Source organism: Salminus brasiliensis, chromosome 1, assembly GCF_030463535.1.
Source record: "Salminus brasiliensis chromosome 1, fSalBra1.hap2, whole genome shotgun sequence".
NCBI lineage: Eukaryota > Metazoa > Chordata > Actinopteri > Characiformes > Bryconidae > Salminus > Salminus brasiliensis.
The window spans coordinates 95,864,069-95,882,514 of record NC_132878.1 but is presented as its reverse complement, the minus strand read 5'-3'; the positions used below and the strand labels follow the sequence as shown (position 1 = coordinate 95,882,514).

At 43.2% G+C, this 18,446-nt stretch overlaps 1 protein-coding gene across 1 annotated transcript; it reads right to left on the bottom strand.

Annotated features, from left to right (window-relative positions):
• Nucleotides 1–76: 76 nt before the first annotated feature.
• Nucleotides 77–6,251, bottom strand: klf10 (Kruppel like factor 10). Its single transcript, XM_072692487.1, has 4 exons — nucleotides 6,049–6,251; nucleotides 5,067–5,285; nucleotides 2,710–3,430; nucleotides 77–2,271 (listed from the first exon to the last, which is right to left on the bottom strand). The coding sequence occupies exons 1-4, from the start codon at nucleotides 6,073–6,075 to the stop codon at nucleotides 1,994–1,996; spliced, it is 1,245 nt and encodes a 414-aa protein (XP_072548588.1). The 5' UTR covers nucleotides 6,076–6,251; the 3' UTR covers nucleotides 77–1,993.
• Between the last annotated feature and the right edge of the window lie 12,195 nt (nucleotides 6,252–18,446).

Genomic DNA, 18,446 nt, shown 5'->3' with positions numbered 1-18,446 from the left:
TACGTACACGAACCCGTCCTGGTTACACGGCTGATGCGAGTTTTTGTCCATAGCGTTCACAAAGCAGAGCTGCTAGTAAAAGGCACTCAAATTTATTGTCCTGATGAGCAACGCTCCTCACATCCACAGATATTATATAATTTAAAGATATAAAAATTCTGGTTGCATTTATACACATGATGTAAGCTTTGATTAATAAACATTTTTACCCACCTGAAATTATAAAAGAAAAAATGCAAGGCTGTAAACAAACACTCTATAATGACAAAAAAAAACAGCAGCTCAGATCCGACAAAACAGAGAATTACATTTTTGACAGTTTTTGATCATTTTTGCAGCGAAATCCATTAAGAAAGAAGTGTTCAGTGGTTATATTTGATAAAATAGAAAATAAACAATCATTAAAATATTGCATATTTAATAAAATAAATATACAATATTGTATATTAAATATATTTTATTTAATATAAATACTTCAATTTAACTGAATTTGGAAGCATTTTTGATCGTATTCACCCTCAAAGTGTGTTTGCTGACGGAGGTGTGTGTAGAAGTCCTGTTACAGCTCAGCTCAGCACAGTGAGAGCTAGCCAGGCTAAAGCACAGCCTCCAAACATGGTGGAGGTAGTTTCACACACTGCTACAGCTTACAGTGAGAGCTAGCCAGGCTAAAGCACAGCCTCCAAACATGGTGGAGGTAGTTTCACACACTGTTACAGCTCACAGTGAGAGCTAACCAGGTTAAAGCACAGCCTCCAAACATGGTGGAGGTAGTTTCACACAGTTAGAGCGCACACTGAGAGCTAGCCAGGCTAAAACACAGCCTCCAAACATGGTGGAGGTAGTTTCACACACTGTTACAGCAGCTTACAGTGAGAGCTAGCCAGGCTAAAGCACAGCCTCCAAACATGGTGGAGGTAGTTTCACACAGTTAGAGCGCACACAGAGCTAGCCAGGCTAAAGCACAGCCTCCAAACATGGTGGAGGTAGTTTCACACAGTTAGAGCGCACACAGAGCTAGCCAGGCTAAAGCACAGCCTCCAAACATGGTGGAGGTAGTTTCACACACTGTTACAGCTCACAGTGAGAGCTAGCCAGGCTAAAGCACAGCCTCCAAACATGGTGGAGGTAGTTTCACACAGTTCACACAGCATATATAGTGTAGAACTGTTAATAGTGTTTACATGGACTTACCAGACTATTATTGCTATAGCGCCCCCATCAGTCTGGTACAGTTTTTGTTAAAATGAACCCCACCTACGGAGCAGGTTGGTGGGTAGGTGTCAGGCACCAGGTACCATTAACATTTTAGTGCAAATCTCTTAGTCGTTTGAGGGAACCACAAGGCTCTAAGGCAGATGTGCTGAAAATTTGGCCTTAAAAAATATTATTTATCTACAAACGTTTTTACACACATTTTACTTGTGGAATTTGGCAGATTTGTCCGTCACTAACCATCTCCTACTGCTAAACAGCACTTTTGCTGTTCCACGCCTGGCTATTGCGCCCCCTAGAGGTGGAAACATGCATTCTGCTGTGTCTGTAACCTTAAAGTGGTGGGCGGCAACCTTCCAAATGTTGACCCTCCAACTGATATATATAGAAAACTCTCTTACTGGCTCGATTCTACCCCGCCCCCTTTTACACAAAACCCCGCCTCCAAACACTTAGTTATCAACCCCGTAACGTGTATTTTTCAAATGTACCGATTAGTTTGGGAGACCTGCTGAGACTGAGGGTGGATTAACTCTTAAACCCATGTTCTCCATCACCCTAACGTTTAGGGCTGAGCTGATCAGGGATGCAGCACCCCCTACCTCCCAGATTACGTAATTGCAGCTGTGATTTGTTCAAATTAGCATCACATTTGCTGCGATCATTCGTCCAAGTCTGAGTGCTGTAGAATTGAAGAACATTTTTGGCCAAAGCTTTTGTAAAGTGAGATGTTCCTGAGTGTAGGATGTTCTAGGCTCTAAAGTTCAGAGTCCATCCCTCAGCTCCCAGGTTTGGGGTTGAGGGGCAGGATAGCGCGTCCCCCGGAGGCGATGCCGTGCAGCCGGCTGATCTCCGTCTGCCAGGCCGGAGTCCTCCTGGCCATGAGATGGCGCCGGGCGTGTTTGGACAGGTGGTCGCTGCGCATGAAGCGGCTGTGGCACACGGGGCAGGAGAAGCGTTTCTCGCCCGTGTGTGAGCGTCTGTGACGGGACAGTTCGTCTGAGCGGGAAAAACGCCTTCCGCAGCCGTCCCACTGGCAGGTGAACGGCTTCTCACCTGTGGGGAGCATTCAGAGGAGCAGTGGGATTAGAAACGTTGATGGAGCAGATGGAGGAGACAAACCGTGAAGCTCAAACTCCTTCAGAAGAACCTCCAGAACAGAGCTGGAAAACGGGCCGATTCCAAAACCCCAAAACTGTTACATCACAGTCCTGACTCCTTATAGCTGCCTGCACCCCTAAGATTAACATAAACCCCGCCCACAAGAGATAAGGCTGGTGAAAAGCTGGAACACGACAAAAATATGGACACTAGCATTTGGCTCAAGGGTTTTTAAGATGATGATGAGGATGATGATGATCAGCACACGTTCAAGCAGGTGTGTCCAAACTTTTGACTGGTACTGTTTATCTAATTTAGCATCTCTACAGGATCTACATAGGACCACTAAACTCCAACCCCAGGCTAACCCAAACTTCTCCAGGCCTCTCTCACCTGTGTGAGTCCGCAGGTGGGCTTTGAGATGCGAGCTTTTGAAGTAGGTCTTCCCGCAGTCGGGGTGGGTGCACACGTGGCAGCGGACGCGTGGCGGGTCAGGTGGGGGCGCAGTCCTTGGCAGGACAGGGCTGTGGCCCGGAGCAGGGGCGATAGCGGTGAACTTGGACCCAGTGGTGGTCACCAGCAGATGCTGCGTGGGCACCGCTGGCTGAGGCAGAAGGACCATGATGGAGCCAGAAGGAGCCTGACTGCCCACAACAGGACTGCACACCAAAACCGCCGACCCTGGAGGATTAGCCGTGGGCGGAGGTGGGGCGTTGACCGCGGGGGGCGTGAGTGGAAGGATCTGGAATAGCGCTACTGATGACATGCTGGCAGTAGAAAGTCCAGCGGAGGGTAGAGTTACAGAGGGAGGGGCTGTTGAGGGAGTGCCAGAGCTCGGAGGGTCCTGAATTACCCCCGTGTCGTTGCCAGCCTGGACACTTAACCGGCCCAGGGCGAAGCTGGGAGGGCTTGGATTGGGGTTAAGGGTGCAGGCCTGGTCGTCTTCTCCAGCCGGACATGGCGGCGGGTCGGATGTGTGTCGGATCACGCTGATGGCTCTGGCCTGCGGCGGTGGGGTGCTGAGGGAAGCGCTGTGATCCAAGCCCTCCAGTGTGTCGCTCTGAACCGGTTCAGTAGCTGGAGGGCTGTAGGGTGGGGTCATGCACTGAAGTGCCTGTTGGAAAGAGATATTTGTCACACGTCAGGTCAAAACTTTTAGAACAGACCCAGTTTTCCCAAACTGACATGTAATGGTATGAATGTAAGAAGTTTGGATGAGGGGGGATAATGCTGTGGGGTTGTTTGTCAGGCCACAGCCTGTTAGCCTCCCTTAGCTCAAGTGAAGGGAAGTAAATCTTAATGCTTCAGCTTTCCAAGATCCCACTTGCCCACTTATCCAACATCAGTGTCTCATCAACGTCCAACAGATATGAACATGGTCTGACCTACGTTAGCCTCAACATCTCCACAGAGCTGAACGGTGGAGCAGCCGACTACATCTTAAAAAAATACTTCAAAACGGTCTATCTAAGCTGTTTTAGGTAGCTTTTCAAAGCAAGTAAATCGAGACGTTGGCGTTTATTTACACAGGTGAGATTGGTGACAGTCCAAGACCCAGTGTTTATTAGCAACGTTAGCCTAGCATCTCCCGTTGAACATGAAAAAAAAGAATGTTGGATATCAAACATTTCTAGGCTGATTGACAGTATATAGTGATCAATCATGGTAATTAGATTTTTCGCTAAACTACTCCTTCAACACGCTTACGTTTCACTAATCAGCTAAATCAGCAGCACGTAAGCTGGAGGATTTGGTGGAAATATGCAACTACAAGCAAGTGACTTAATATTGAATTAAGATTGAATTAATATTATAAAAGCCTAAAAATAATATATTTGAGATATATCTACTACATTTAAGATGCTTTCACTTCCAAAGATACCATGTTTTGCGGTGCAGCATTCCAAAAATCATATCTTTGGAAGTGAAAGCATCGAAAATGTAGTAGATATATCTCAAATATATCATTTTAAAGCTTTTATAATATTTTATATGTTATATGATATATTATGTTTATTTTTCGGTTCTGTTGGGCAGATCATTTTACTTGCGGCAGGCTTATTTTGTAAGACAAAAAAAAATATCTGCCAGTAGAAAGTTTCTAGTATATCTTTTTTTATAATTTTCAAAAATAGATAATATTTGAAATATTAAACATATTTAATTTGGCTATTGTTTTTTAAACAACCACTTTACAGCTTTACAGATATAATATGGGGGTCTGGCACTCACACCAGTATTTATATATATATCTTACTACTCATAATCTACAGTGATGTAGAGTGCACAATGTGTCCAAAACTATGCGGACACCTTTTGTAATTAGGCAATTCGGGCTACTTCAGCCACCACTGTTTACACACGGCCCACACAGCTTGTATAATCTCCATAGAAAATCATTGACCAAGAGTAAGAGAGCCTAAGGTCACTGTGCCCAGTGTTGAGTGTGGGCTAGAGCCCCCAGCTGTGGAGCAGTGGAGCTCCATCCAATACCTTCATACCAACGTCAGAAGCTGACCTCAGTGATGCTCTCAGGGGGCTGAATGCAATCAAACCCTCCTCAAAGCAAAGTTCCAACATCTAGCCTAAGGCCACACTAGAAGAGATGAGTCTGATTTCAGTCAGCAGACCTTTGCAGAAGCCTTAATGAAGTTACAGCAGGTGCGTCAGAGCGGGGGTCCTACAGGACCAGGGCTGGGGTCGCTTCTGACTGCCCACATCGCTTCTGCATGGAGAACAGCCTCACTCACCAAGGCAGACTGGTGGAAATCAGACGGGCCTGCACAGATAGTCTCCTCACAGGAATCCGAAGACGGCGTCAATGGGCGAGGCTCTCTCTGCCGGAAACTTCTACCCTTCCATTTGCTCCTCATGGACACAAGGGCTTCTACAGCCTGCAGATCTCCTACAGACACCGGGGGATCCGGCCAGTCCTCTGGGGTTCGGTCCACGGTCTCAAATGGCAGATCCTGAGTTGAAATGGGCCAAAATATTAAAAACAGAAGCTGATTAGAAACAATACTTCACTTAAGTGTGCATTAAATATGTATAGGAAAAGTTAAATGTGGGGCATTTTGATGATTAATGACTTTAAGACTAAAATGCATGCTTTTAAAGGCTTAAGCTAATGCTTGTAATAATAATAACAAACATTAATGCTTTAAAGCTGATGGTTTAAGACTAAAATTCTTTAAAAAAAGCAATATTCATTATTTTATTTTTATTATTTAGAACTAATTCTAGTTTTAAAACGATTTTAAAAACTAAGGATTGCTAAAAATGTTAAATACACTCAGAAATCTAACTATAACATATAATAAATATATAATAAATATTATAAATATTATTAATACTATAATATTATAATAAATATAGCTCGACTTACTGCCTCCCAGCCCAGCCTGACCCTTCACCTACTTTACACGCAGCAGCCTGAGCTGACTTCTTTTCGCACCCGTTTTCCGACAAGACCCGCAAATCCCGCGCCGTGATTGGCTGGCGACGCGTTCCAGCGCTGCGGACTTACAGTCCAGCCAATCGCGGTGCAGGAAGGCGGGGCTTGCCGAAAACGGGCGGAGAAAATACCAGCGGCGCGTAGCTCCGCCACATCCTTGGCTTAGGGGCGAAACGAGCACCAAACATTGTTCCGCTCCACAAAAACGGCCTAAAACAGCCAATTAATCTCCAAAAACATACAAATGAAGGTTTCGATCAGGATTAGCAGCTACTTACATCGTTCTGAGGGGAGGAAGCACTCATGGCGTCACGCTGAAAACACTAGCTAGCTAGCTAACTATGCTAACTAACAGCCGGCCATTGTTGTGGTGTGTAGGCGCCAGGCTTTAGTGGAGGCAGCTCTGTGGGTCTACAGGGCTGGCGGGTCGGACTGGGAGATGGAGACTCCCGCTGTTGTGTTATCAGTTTGATTCAGACATTTCAGATCACGGGTGGCCATGCTTTCACTGCCGGCCAATCACAAGCCAGGGTGCGTGGAGGCGGCGGCCAATCAGGAGGGAATGGACGCGTGATCAGTGGCTGATGCGCTGCGTGAAAGCTGCGTGATACACAGCGCTCGTGCCTTGTGAACAGGCAGACGCGGGAATCCTGTGTGTGGATGACTGGAGCAGCAGTATTTCAGCCACACACACACACACACACACACACACACACACACACACACACACTTGTGCTGAGAGCAGCTGTGCTGGAATGGTATGAGTGTGTGTGTGTGTGTGTGTGTGTGTGTGTAATGTCATCTATGTACCATTGGGTCCAGTCTGACCAGTCTGGCCATTAGCCGGGCCACCATTGGCTGCCAGGGACCCAAATATGGTCCTGTAGCATTTCCTGTAGTGACCCTGCCTGGTGCCCTCAGAGCCTTAAGATGCTAACGCTGCGGAAGCGATGCTGGACGTGGCCGTGGAAGCAGGAAACGGAAACGATGCTGGATGCGGTCGCCCTGGTAGCGATGCTGGCAGAGGCCGCGGCCGTGGCCGTCGCTGTACCGATGCTAACGCTGTGGCAGCAGTGTTATCAGAGGTCAGCGGCTTGTGCGGTAGCGCTCCCAACGCCATGGAAACTATGCTGGATGCGGTCGCCCTGGTAACGATGCTGGCAGAGGCCGTGGCCGTCGCTGTACCGATGCTAACGCTGTGGCAGCAGTGTTATCAGAGGTCAACGGCTTGTGTGGTAGCGCTCCCAACGCCATGGAAACTATGCTGGATGCGGTCGCCCTGGTAACGATGCTGGCAGAGGCCGTGGCCGTCGCTGTACCGATGCTAACGCTGTGGCAGCAGTGTTATCAGAGGTCAACGGCTTGTGTGGTAGCGCTCCCAACGCCATGGAAACGATGCTGGATGCGGTCGCCCTGGTAACGATGCTGGCAGAGGCCGTGGCCGTCGCTGTACCGATGCTAACGCTGTGGCAGCAGTGTTGGCAGAGGCCAACATGGCAATGATGCTGGATGCGGTCGCCCCGGTAGCGATGCTGCTCAGCTGGCTAACCATTAGCATGCTAGCTAACACAATCGAAAGGGCACCAGCTCGACTGGCTAACTTGCAGCATGATTGCTAATACAGTCGAGGGGGTGGACCAGCTCGGCTGGCTAACCAGCAGCATGTTAGCTACATCGGCTGGCTGACGAGCAGCATGCTAGCTGCATCGGTGCAAATGGTCCTTCTGTAAGATGACGTCAGAGGGGACAGGATGTGTCAGGGGGGATGGGACGTGTCCTGCGCGCTGCTAATGTCGCGGTAGCATTGTTGAGTTGACAAAAAGCAAGGAGACCCAACCTCAGCCTACCTAAGATCACAGCTCCTCTCAGCAGCACAGATATTGGTTAGCTTTGTGGCTAACTGTAGTCCTCAGACCCTCAGTATCAGAAAACATCGTCTAGGCAAACGAGAGGCCGTTCTTGAGCATGTGCGTTTCAGCAAAACCCATCAGTCAGTGACGAAATTGCGAAATTGCCTCCTCGACCAGTCTAGAGCCATTGCTACGACTCTGGGACTCCAGCGAACCACACTGAGAGAATAGAAAGTTAAGCCTAAGTACGTCTGACTGAGACAGTCAAACATGGTGGTGGTAGTGTGATAGATGCCGCTGGACAGCCCTTCACTTCCCAGGCTTAGTGCACTGTGATGCTTATTATACAGTAATAACTGACTGATGTTCTGGTTTATGGATTAATTATGCAGAGTTTTCAAAAAATACTAGGAATACTGGGATTTTATAAAAGACTTCTATAGAAGCTGAAGTATCAACTGAAGCTTTTTACTCCAGTAAAAGTGTAAAAGTACTGGTTTCAGAACGACTTCAAGTAGAAAAGTAAAAGTAATGGAAGGAAAACAAAGACCGAAAGCTTAGGCCGCGCCACAGGGGTCTATAGTGCGCTATCCCCCCCCCCCCCCCCCCCCAAACCCCATTTCTCTAAAAGCCATAATGAGGAGAATGTTGTATATTAATGTTAATATCTGATATTCTAATGTTCTATTAAAATGTTGATGTTAAAAATGTTGGGCTGCACTAGGCTCCTGTTTCAGCTGCAGATCTGCCCATTGAAAATGAAGCATTTCAGTAATATCAGCTCTATTAAAGGAGCGTCTCTGAGCTCTACTGAGCATCAACATGAGCTTCATGGAGGAAAATATGAGGAGTCGTTGTCTAGAAGTTCTGTAAAGCTGCAGAAAGTCAGACTTCAGAGGCGTGTGATCAATAAGCTTTATTGGAGTGTAAATGTGATCAATAAGCTTTATTGGAATGTAAATGTGATCAATAAGCTTTATTGGAGTGTAAATGTGATCAATAAGCTTTTGGAATGTAAATGTGATCAATAAGCTTTATTGGAATGTAAATGTGATCAATAAGCTTTATTGGAATGTAAATGTGATCAATAAGCTTTATTGGAGTGTAAATGTGATCAATAAGCTTTATTGGAATGTAAATGTGATCAATAAGCTTTATTGGAATGTAAATGTGATCAATAAGCTTTATTGGAATGTAAATGTGATCAATAAGCTTTATTGGAGTGTAAATGTGATCAGTAAGCTTTATTGGAATGTAAATGTGATCAATAAGCTTTATTGGAGTGTAAATGTGATCAATAAGCTTTATTGGAGTGTAAATGTGATCAATAAGCTTTATTGGAGTGTAAATGTGATCAATAAGCTTTATTGGAGTGTAAATGTGATCAGTAAGCTTTATTGGAATGTAAATGTGATCAATAAGCTTTATTGGAGTGTAAATGTGATCAATAAGCTTTATTGGAATGTAAATGTGATCAATAAGCTTTATTGGAGTGTAAATGTGATCAATAAGCTTTATTGGAATGTAAATGTGATCAATAAGCTTTATTGGAATGTAAATGTGATCAATAAGCTTTATTGGAATGTAAATGTGGGGCTCAGTCGGGACGTTTCACTGCAGGTCTCTTGAGTCTCTGCCACGGACACAGTCTTCATACTAGACTACAGACGTCTGCTGTGAGCTGCTGGAGAGTGACGGGACGTGTGCAGGTGTGATGGATCTCTTATAAACCAATAGGGAATCAGAATGGTGTCTGTTTATACTTCTCATCCAATCAGGATCAGACTCTCACTTTCCGGATGGAGAGATTGATCTGGAGAGGGTTTTTATTGATGACGAGCCGGAATGAAAACTAAGGGGAATGAAATAGGAGGAACGAGACTGTTTTTAAAATGTAAGGAGGAGAAAGTTCAGATAATTTGGTGAAAATGTAAGAAGTAGAAGTAAAAAGTCTGAAAAATAAAGAATTACTCCAGTAAAATTTAGATAAACAACATTTTTCGACTGTAGTAAAAAACAACACAACCACTGTAGAAACCAACCATTCTCAGAACAGAGGGCATTCAATGCTATTCAGCTGTAGCATGGCTTCCACCCCCCAATCTGAGCAGCTCCACCCACTAACAACAAGCAAGTGAAAGAGAGATGTGAACTCAAGGTGGAGTAAATGTTAGTTATCTAGTGCAAACTGGAAGACATTTAGGAGAAATTTCACCAGCTGATATATAGTGTATCATCTTCAGGGTCACACTGAGGCTCTAAGGGGGAGGCCCTCAAAGCATGAGTTGTGGTCCCTGCAGTAAATTACACTTTCCACCTGTAGGGGGCGCTCAGGAGCAAAAAAAATACCACTGCTTTTGCTAGTGTGGACCATGCTCCGAGATACAACCGGAGGGTTGCGCTTAATGTCCGGGTTGGGAGTTTGACTGAGAGGCGGGTTATATAAGGGGTTTGAGGACCTGGAGGAGGAGTCGGGGCGTGGTCCTTTTCCCATAATTCAGTTATGCGTCACTTAAGCGGACAGGCTCTTAAACCAGCCGTTCTGAACAGGGCTGTTTAGACGGGGCGAGAGGGGATCTGTGCTGCTGGACATTTGTGGTGAGCACCGAAGCAAATGGGGTAGACTTTAACCTTTAAATGAATAATAATAATAAATAATAAATAAATAATAAATAATAAAATAAATCAAATAATAAATCAATATAAATGGATTGGAATGGATGAATTGGATTAGCTACTAAGTTCAAGTAGGAGGGAAAGCAAGCAAACCTGGATGAGCCAGTCTACTGAACCAGCCTGAAAACAGTGGAGACCCCTCCTAAGAGCATTCCCTCGACTCTGCGCTCTCAGATACGAGGCTTTATCCTCTAAACAGGGGGGTTGATTTGATTTGAGCCTCAGTTAGCTGGACGCTCCTGGCATCTACACATCGCTGTCCATGGGCCGTCGGTTCTTTGGTAATGTGGACGGGTCGCTGTCGAGTCCAGCTGCCCTTAACTGCAGCAGACAGTCGCTGGGTTCAGTCCCGGTTTGGACGTTTCCCCTAATAAACGCTGCAGCTTATGGTGTTCCACCACTCGGCCCGACTAAAGGGGGCGTGTCCCAGCAGGAACCTCTATAGTCAATGCTGCTAATTTGACTCCAGTAAGCATGTGTCTGTGTGTGTGTGTGTGTGTGTGTGTGTGAATACCAAAAACAACAGCAGCCGTCTGATATGGCATCATGCAATCAGACCTCACTAGCTTTTGAGTTTGTTTCTTACAGATTGACAGGCCCAAAAATGCATCCCGAGGGAATGTGGCATATTCAGCAGGACGGGGGGCTATTTTAAGCCCCCCCCCACCGCCAATGATCACCCCTCCTTCAGTGATCGTATTACTGTAGCAGGCAAACCCGATGCTCGGGACTGATGCTTTCAGAGCGACCACATCAGTACAGAGGGATTCAAGGCTGGAACCGTAGAGCCAAGTTGGGTTTGACCCGGGGTGACCCTAAGCTGAGTCTGTGCGGGGTCACTGCAAGGCTTCCGGAAAGGAATAGTTAGGGGGGAAATCACATTTGCACAGTTATTCTAATGTTATATAGAGTTAATTACAGGTAGACACTCTCACTGACCACTGACTTTATGTTTATTTGGGTTTATTCTAATGTTATATAGAGTTAATTACAGGTAGACACTCTCACTGACCACTGACTTTATGTTTATTTGGGTTTATTCTAATGTTATATAGAGTTAATTACAGGTAGACGCTCTCACTGACCACTGACTTTATGTTTATTTGGGTTTATTCTAATGTTATATAGAGTTAATTACAGGTAGACACTCTCACTGACCACTGAGTTTATGTTTATTTGGGTTTATTCTAAAGTTATATAGAGTGAATTACAGGTAGACACTCTCTCTGACCACTGACTTTATGTTTATTTGGGTTTATTCTAAAGTTATATAGAGTTAATTACAGCTAGACACTCTCACATTTTGGACTGCCTGAGAGTTGTGGTGAAGATGGTGAACCTGTAAGTAATTCTGGATGAATGGACCAATAGAAATGCTCTAAATTACTTACAGAAAGCTCTTATTTTACTCTGACTTTCATTTAAAATTAAGAGCATTTTTGCCTTCTCCTGTAAAGTCACTATTTGTAGACACATATTTTTCATGGGACAGCAACTATATGCCGGTTCTGAGTGGTGCAGGTCGTCCAGCCGGGCCCCTAAGGATTAATGGATGTTCAAGGAGCAAAGGCCCGGCACGGGTACAGCTGCTTCAGAAAGGGTTCTCTTTTATCTTCTTTGAACAGAAATGCCTTAAAAACAAAAACAGGCCTCAGCAGACATTAGCTGAGTCACCCAGCCTTCGCCCTTGTGTTGAGACGGGGTGAAGGACCTTAAACAAGGCCAGAAGTTCTTCCTATTTTTAGCTTTGTAAATGATTCTTCCCAAATTCTCACAAAAGTACACAAAGTGCCGTGAAGTCCAGCAGGTCAGTGAAGCAGGTTTGTTCTATCTATGGCTTTTATTTACAGACAGAATTAATGTTTTGACTATTTGAGCTAAAAATACTGCTTTCAGGGCTAAATCCGGCCTGGCTGTGGCCCTTCAGAGTGCAGAGGCCATTAATTATAATAATAACATTTAAATGTTACATATTTATGCATACTGCTTTTGCAGTTGTTTATTACCTGCATATATATTTACAATGTGTGTAAAACAGACCTTTAGTTAAACGAGCTAAAGCTGCAGTACTAATATACTTACATACAACTTTATTTTATTTAATAATAACCTGTTTATTCTATCTTGTTCTAATGTTATATAGAGTTAATTACAGGTAGACACTCACACTGACCACTGACTTTATGTTTATTTGGGTTTATTCTAATGTTATATAGAGTTAATTACAGGTAGACACTAACTGACCACTGACTTTGTTTATAAGGGTTTATTCTAATGTTATATAGAGTTAATTACAGGTAGACACTCACACTGACCACTGACTTTATGTTTATTTGGGTTTATTCTAATGTTATATAGAGTTAATTACAGGTAGACACTAACTGACCACTGACTTTATGATTATTTGGGTTTATTCTAATGTTATATAGAGTTAATTACAGGTAGACACTCTCACTGACCACTGACTTTCTGTTTATTTGGGTTTATTCTAATGTTATATAGAGTTAATTACAGGTAGACACTCTCACTGACCACTGACTTTATGTTTATTTGGGTTTATTCTAATGTTATATAGAGTTAATTACAGGTAGACACTAACTGACCACTGACTTTATGTTTATTTGGGTTTATTCTAATGTTATATAGAGTTTTACAGGTAGACGCTCTCACTGACCACTGACTTTATGATTATTTGGGTTTATTCTAATGTTATATAGAGTTAATTACAGGTAGACACTAACTGACCACTGACTTTATGATTATAAGGGTTTATTCTAATGTTATATAGAGTTTTACAGGTAGACACTCTCACTGACCACTGACTTTCTGTTTATTTGGGTTTATTCTAATGTTATATAGAGTTAATTACAGGTAGACACTCTCACTGACCACTGACTTTATGTTTATTTGGGTTTATTCTAATGTTATATAGAGTTAATTACAGGTAGACACTAACTGACCACTGACTTTATGTTTATTTGGGTTTATTCTAATGTTATATAGAGTTTTACAGGTAGACGCTCTCACTGACCACTGACTTTATGATTATTTGGGTTTATTCTAATGTTATATAGAGTTAATTACAGGTAGACACTAACTGACCACTGACTTTATGTTCATTTGGGTTTATTCTAATGTTATATAGAGTTTTACAGGTAGACACTCTCACTGACCACTGACTTTGTGTTTATTTGAGTTTATTCTAATGTATATAGAGTTAATTACAGGTAGACACTCTCACTGACCACTGACTTTATGTTTATTTGGGTTTATTCTAATGTTATATAGAGTTAATTACAGGTAGACACTCTCACTGACCACTGCCTTTATGTTTATTTGGGTTTATTCTAATGTTATATAGAGTTAATTACAGGTAGACACTAACTGACCACTGACTTTGTTTATAAGGGTTTATTCTAATGTTATATAGAGTTAATTACAGGTAGACACTCTCACTGACCACTGACTTTATGTTTATTTGGGTTTATTCTAATGTTATATATAGTTAATTACAGGTAGACACTCTCACTGACCACTGACTTTATGTTTATTTGGGTTTATTCAAATGTTATATAGAGTTAATTACAGGTAGACACTCTCACTGACCACTGCCTTTATGTTTATTTGGGTTTATTCTAATGTTATATAGAGTTAATTACAGGTAGACACTAACTGACCACTGACTTTGTTTATAAGGGTTTATTCTAATGTTATATAGAGTTAATTACAGGTAGACACTCTCACTGACCACTGACTTTATGTTTATTTGGGTTTATTCTAATGTTATATAGAGTTAATTACAGGTAGACACTAACTGACCACTGACTTTATGTTTATTTGGGTTTATTCTAATGTTATATAGAGTTAATTACAGGTAGACACTAACTGACCACTGACTTTATGTTTATAAGGGTTTATTCTAATGTTATATAGAGTTAATTACAGGTAGACACTCTCACTGACCACTGACTTTATGTTTATAAGGGTTTATTCTAATGTTATATAGAGTTAATTACAGGTAGACACTCTCACTGACCACTGACTTTATGTTTATTAGGGTTTATTCTAATGTTATATATAGTTAATTACAGGTAGACACTCTCACTGACCACTGACTTTATGTTTATTTGGGTTTATTCAAATGTTATATAGAGTTAATTACAGGTAGACACTCACATTTCTGGACTGGCTGAGAGTTGTGGTGAAGAGGGTGAAGCTGAAGATTGATGCCTCTGTACAGTTGTGCCCCCTGTTGGCTACTAAAGCACACTCACTGTTACCCTAGTTGCAGCTGTCCTGTAGTTTTACTGTGTTAACTCTAGTATGTAGTACTGTGTGCTTATTCATTCAGCTACATTATATTAATAATACTTTATTTTAATTATTATTATCCTTGTAATGTAATGCTATTGCTTTTGTCATTGTTTTGTTCATTACAGTCACGCTAATAAAACTACTCATATCTTGATTATCTGGAGAAAGAGACAAAAGGTAGCGCAACAGGTACACACACACACACACACACACACACACATATATATCAAATATTATTGTATGTGAACTTATATTTATAGGTATAATATAAATAAAAATGTATAAAATGCTGTAAAAATAAGTGTCAATTGAAGTGAATATATATATTAATAAAATCTGAGAGAGAGACAAATAGACAAGGAAAGACAGAGAGAGAGACACACAGATAGACAAGGAGAGACCGAGAGAGAGATAAATAGACAAGGAGAGACAGAGAGAGACAAATAGACAAAGAGAGAGAGAGAGAGAGAAATAGACAAGGAAAGAGACAAATAGACAAGGAGAGAGAGACAAATAGACATGGAGAGACAGACAGAGAGAGACAAATAGACGAGGAGAGACAGAGAGAGACAAATAGACAAAGAGAGAGAGAGAGAGAGAAATAGACAAGGAAAGAGACAAATAGACAAGGAGAGAGAGACAAATAGACATGGAAAGACAGACAGAGAGAGACAAATAGACGAGGAGAGACAGAGAGAGACAAATAGACAAAGAGAGAGAGAGAGAGAGAAATAGACAAGGAAAGAGACAAATAGACAAGGAGAGAGAGACAAATAGACATGGAAAGACAGACAGAGAGAGACAAATAGACATAAAGAGGCCGATAGGGAGAGACAGAAGTAGACAAGGAGAGACAGATAGAGAGACAAAAATAGACAAGGAGAGACAGATAGAGAGACAAATAGACATGGAGAGACTTATAGAGAGACAGACAAATAGACAAAGAGAGACAGACAGAGAGAGAGACAAATGGACAAGGAGAGACAGAAATAAACTAGGAGAGAGAAAAATAGACATGGAGAGACAGGGAGACAGACAAATAGACAAAGAGAGACAGACAGAGAGAGACAAATAGACAAGGAGAGACAGATAGAGCGAGAGAGAGAGAAATAGCCACGGAGAGAGAAAAATAGACAAGGAGAGACAGAAAGAGAGAGACAAAAAGACAAAGTGAGACAGACAGAGAGAGAAAGACCAATAGACAAGAAGAGACAGAAATAGACTAGGAGAGACAGAGACAGAGAGACATAGACACGGAGAGAGAAAAATAGACATGGAGAGACAGATAGAGAGACAGACAAATAGACAAAGAGAGACAGACAGAGAGAGAGACAAATAGACAAAGAGAGACAGACAGAGAGAGAGACAAATAGACAAAGAGAGACAGATAGAGAGAGAGACAGAGGAAGACAAAATGTGTGTGTGTGTGTGTGTGGGCTTTGATGATGAATGCTGAATGCAGATATTTAGGTCTTCTCAGTGCCGCTCCGGATCACACAGAGCCCGTCCTCCTTGCTGTGGGTTCTGTCTGCTTCACATACGGGTTACAGCCGGGTCGGTCACGTGACGCAGCCAGCTGCAGAACCTGTCCCGAGAGCACTGTGACGGGGTGACGATATCAGAGCAGCGGGGTGTGAGCCAAGACTTCAGGAAGTACTTCACTGAGCACTTTATTAGGAACACTGTACTAACGCTGGGTGGGTCCGGATTGGCTGGACTTCCTGGATTCTTCAAGATAGATTTCTTGGGGGTTCTGGACCTCCATGTTGACATGCTCTTAGAAACAAAGGGTTCCTTGAGTGATGTCCTAGAAGAACCAATTTTGATGCGAGTGTAAAGAACCTTTCTGAGGGGGGGAGGGGTATAAAAGGAACATATTTGTGAACGAAGTGCAATCAAATCCTCACAGCAATGTTTCAAATGTTTCCTGGACAGTAGAGACAGTTACTCTAACAAAAGCAGGATATCATCTCCTTGCTGCCAGAAGATACATTGAATTGAATGAACAGGTGTCCCAATACTTTTGACCACATTGTGTATTGAAAGGGCCTTAAACCAAGGCTTGAAGGAGTGATGATGTTCCTCAAGCTCTGGTTCCCAGGTGGGGGGGGGGGGGGGGTCACTTGTTAGGTCACGGTTACAAGGACAAGAACCTTGAGGAACTTCTGGAGGTTCTGGATTTTGAAGCCATTGAGGAACCTGTTGAGGTGCTTTAAGGAAAGAAGACCCCAAGACCAAAGCCTCTGCACGGACCCTCGGTTCATGACGGTGAGATCAATTTAAGAAGGTCCTCATGGTTGGATCCAAATGCAGTAGCCTGGAGATCTTCTAGGAACCTTAAAGGTTCTCACAGGCCCGTTCAAGAGCATTGGGGAATTTAGCTGAGGTCTTGGAGGAGCTCCTGGGTTCCTGTGGTTCTGGTGGTCCTTCAAGGAACTAGTCATTTTTACATGACTGACCACACTATTTTTTCCAGGCTCCACCTTTTCCGTTTCGCACTGCATTATGGGATAACAGTGTCCATCGTAACCACACTTGAAAAACCGTCCGGTTCCTTGAGCGATGCCACAGAAGAACCGCTTTCGGTTCCGTAAAGAACCTTTTTTGGAACAGTGATGTGACCATTAAACTGAATAGAAGAACCTTTGCACCTACTGACCTGCTGAACCCACACTGCTAAGCCTGGTAAACAGTCTGTAGCTGATAGTGCTAGTGTGGAGTATGCAATTGGGACACAGCCGTAGACAAGCACAGTCAGCATTAGTGCCAATGAGACAGTGAGCCCAGATGAGCCCTGATGGCTAGCAGCAGGGCCGGGATTCGAACCAGCGATCCTCCGAGCGCGCAGAGGTCGCTTAGGAACACCTCAGGGACCGTGCAGCGTCCTCCGTCTTCGGGAGTCAAACTTGCCAGGTCTGTCCTACCCAGTGCACCAGTCCCAACTTGCAGTTCCAACGATCGGCAGCCACGGGCTCCTCTAAGCTCTGACCATTACTCTGAGCATTACTCTGACCATTACTGTGACCATTACTCTGAGCATTACTCTGACCATTACTCTGACCATTACTGTGACCATTACTCTGAGCATTACTCTGACCATTACTCTAACCATTACTCTGAGCATTACTCTGACCATTACTCTGACCATTACTCTGAGCATTACTCTGACCATTACTCTGAGCATTACTCTGAGCATTACTCTGACCATTACTCTAACCATTACTCTGAGCATTACTCTGACCATTACTCTAACCATTATTCTGACCATTACTCTGACCATTACTCTGACCATTACTCTGAGCAATACTCTGAACATTACTCTGAACATTACTCTGAGCATTACTCTGAGCATTACTCTGACCATTACTCTAACCATTACTCTGACCATTACTCTAACCATTACTCTAACCATTATTCTGACCATTACTCTGACCATTACTCTGACCATTACTCTGAGTAATACTCTGAACATTACTCTGAACATTACTCTGACCATTACTCTGACCATTACTCTGACCACTACTCTGACCAATACTCTGAGCATCACTCTGAGCATTACTCTGACCATTACTCTGAGCATTACTCTGAGCATTACTCTGACCATTACTCTAACCATTACTCTGACCATTACTCTGACCATTACTCTAACCATTACTCTGAGCATTACTCTGACCATTACTCTGACCATTACTCTGAGCATTACTCTAACCATTATTCTGACCAATACTCTAACCATTACTCTGACCAATACTCTAACCATTACTCTGACCAATACTCTGACCATTACTCTGACCATTACTCTGACCATTACTCTAACCATTACTCTGACCATTACT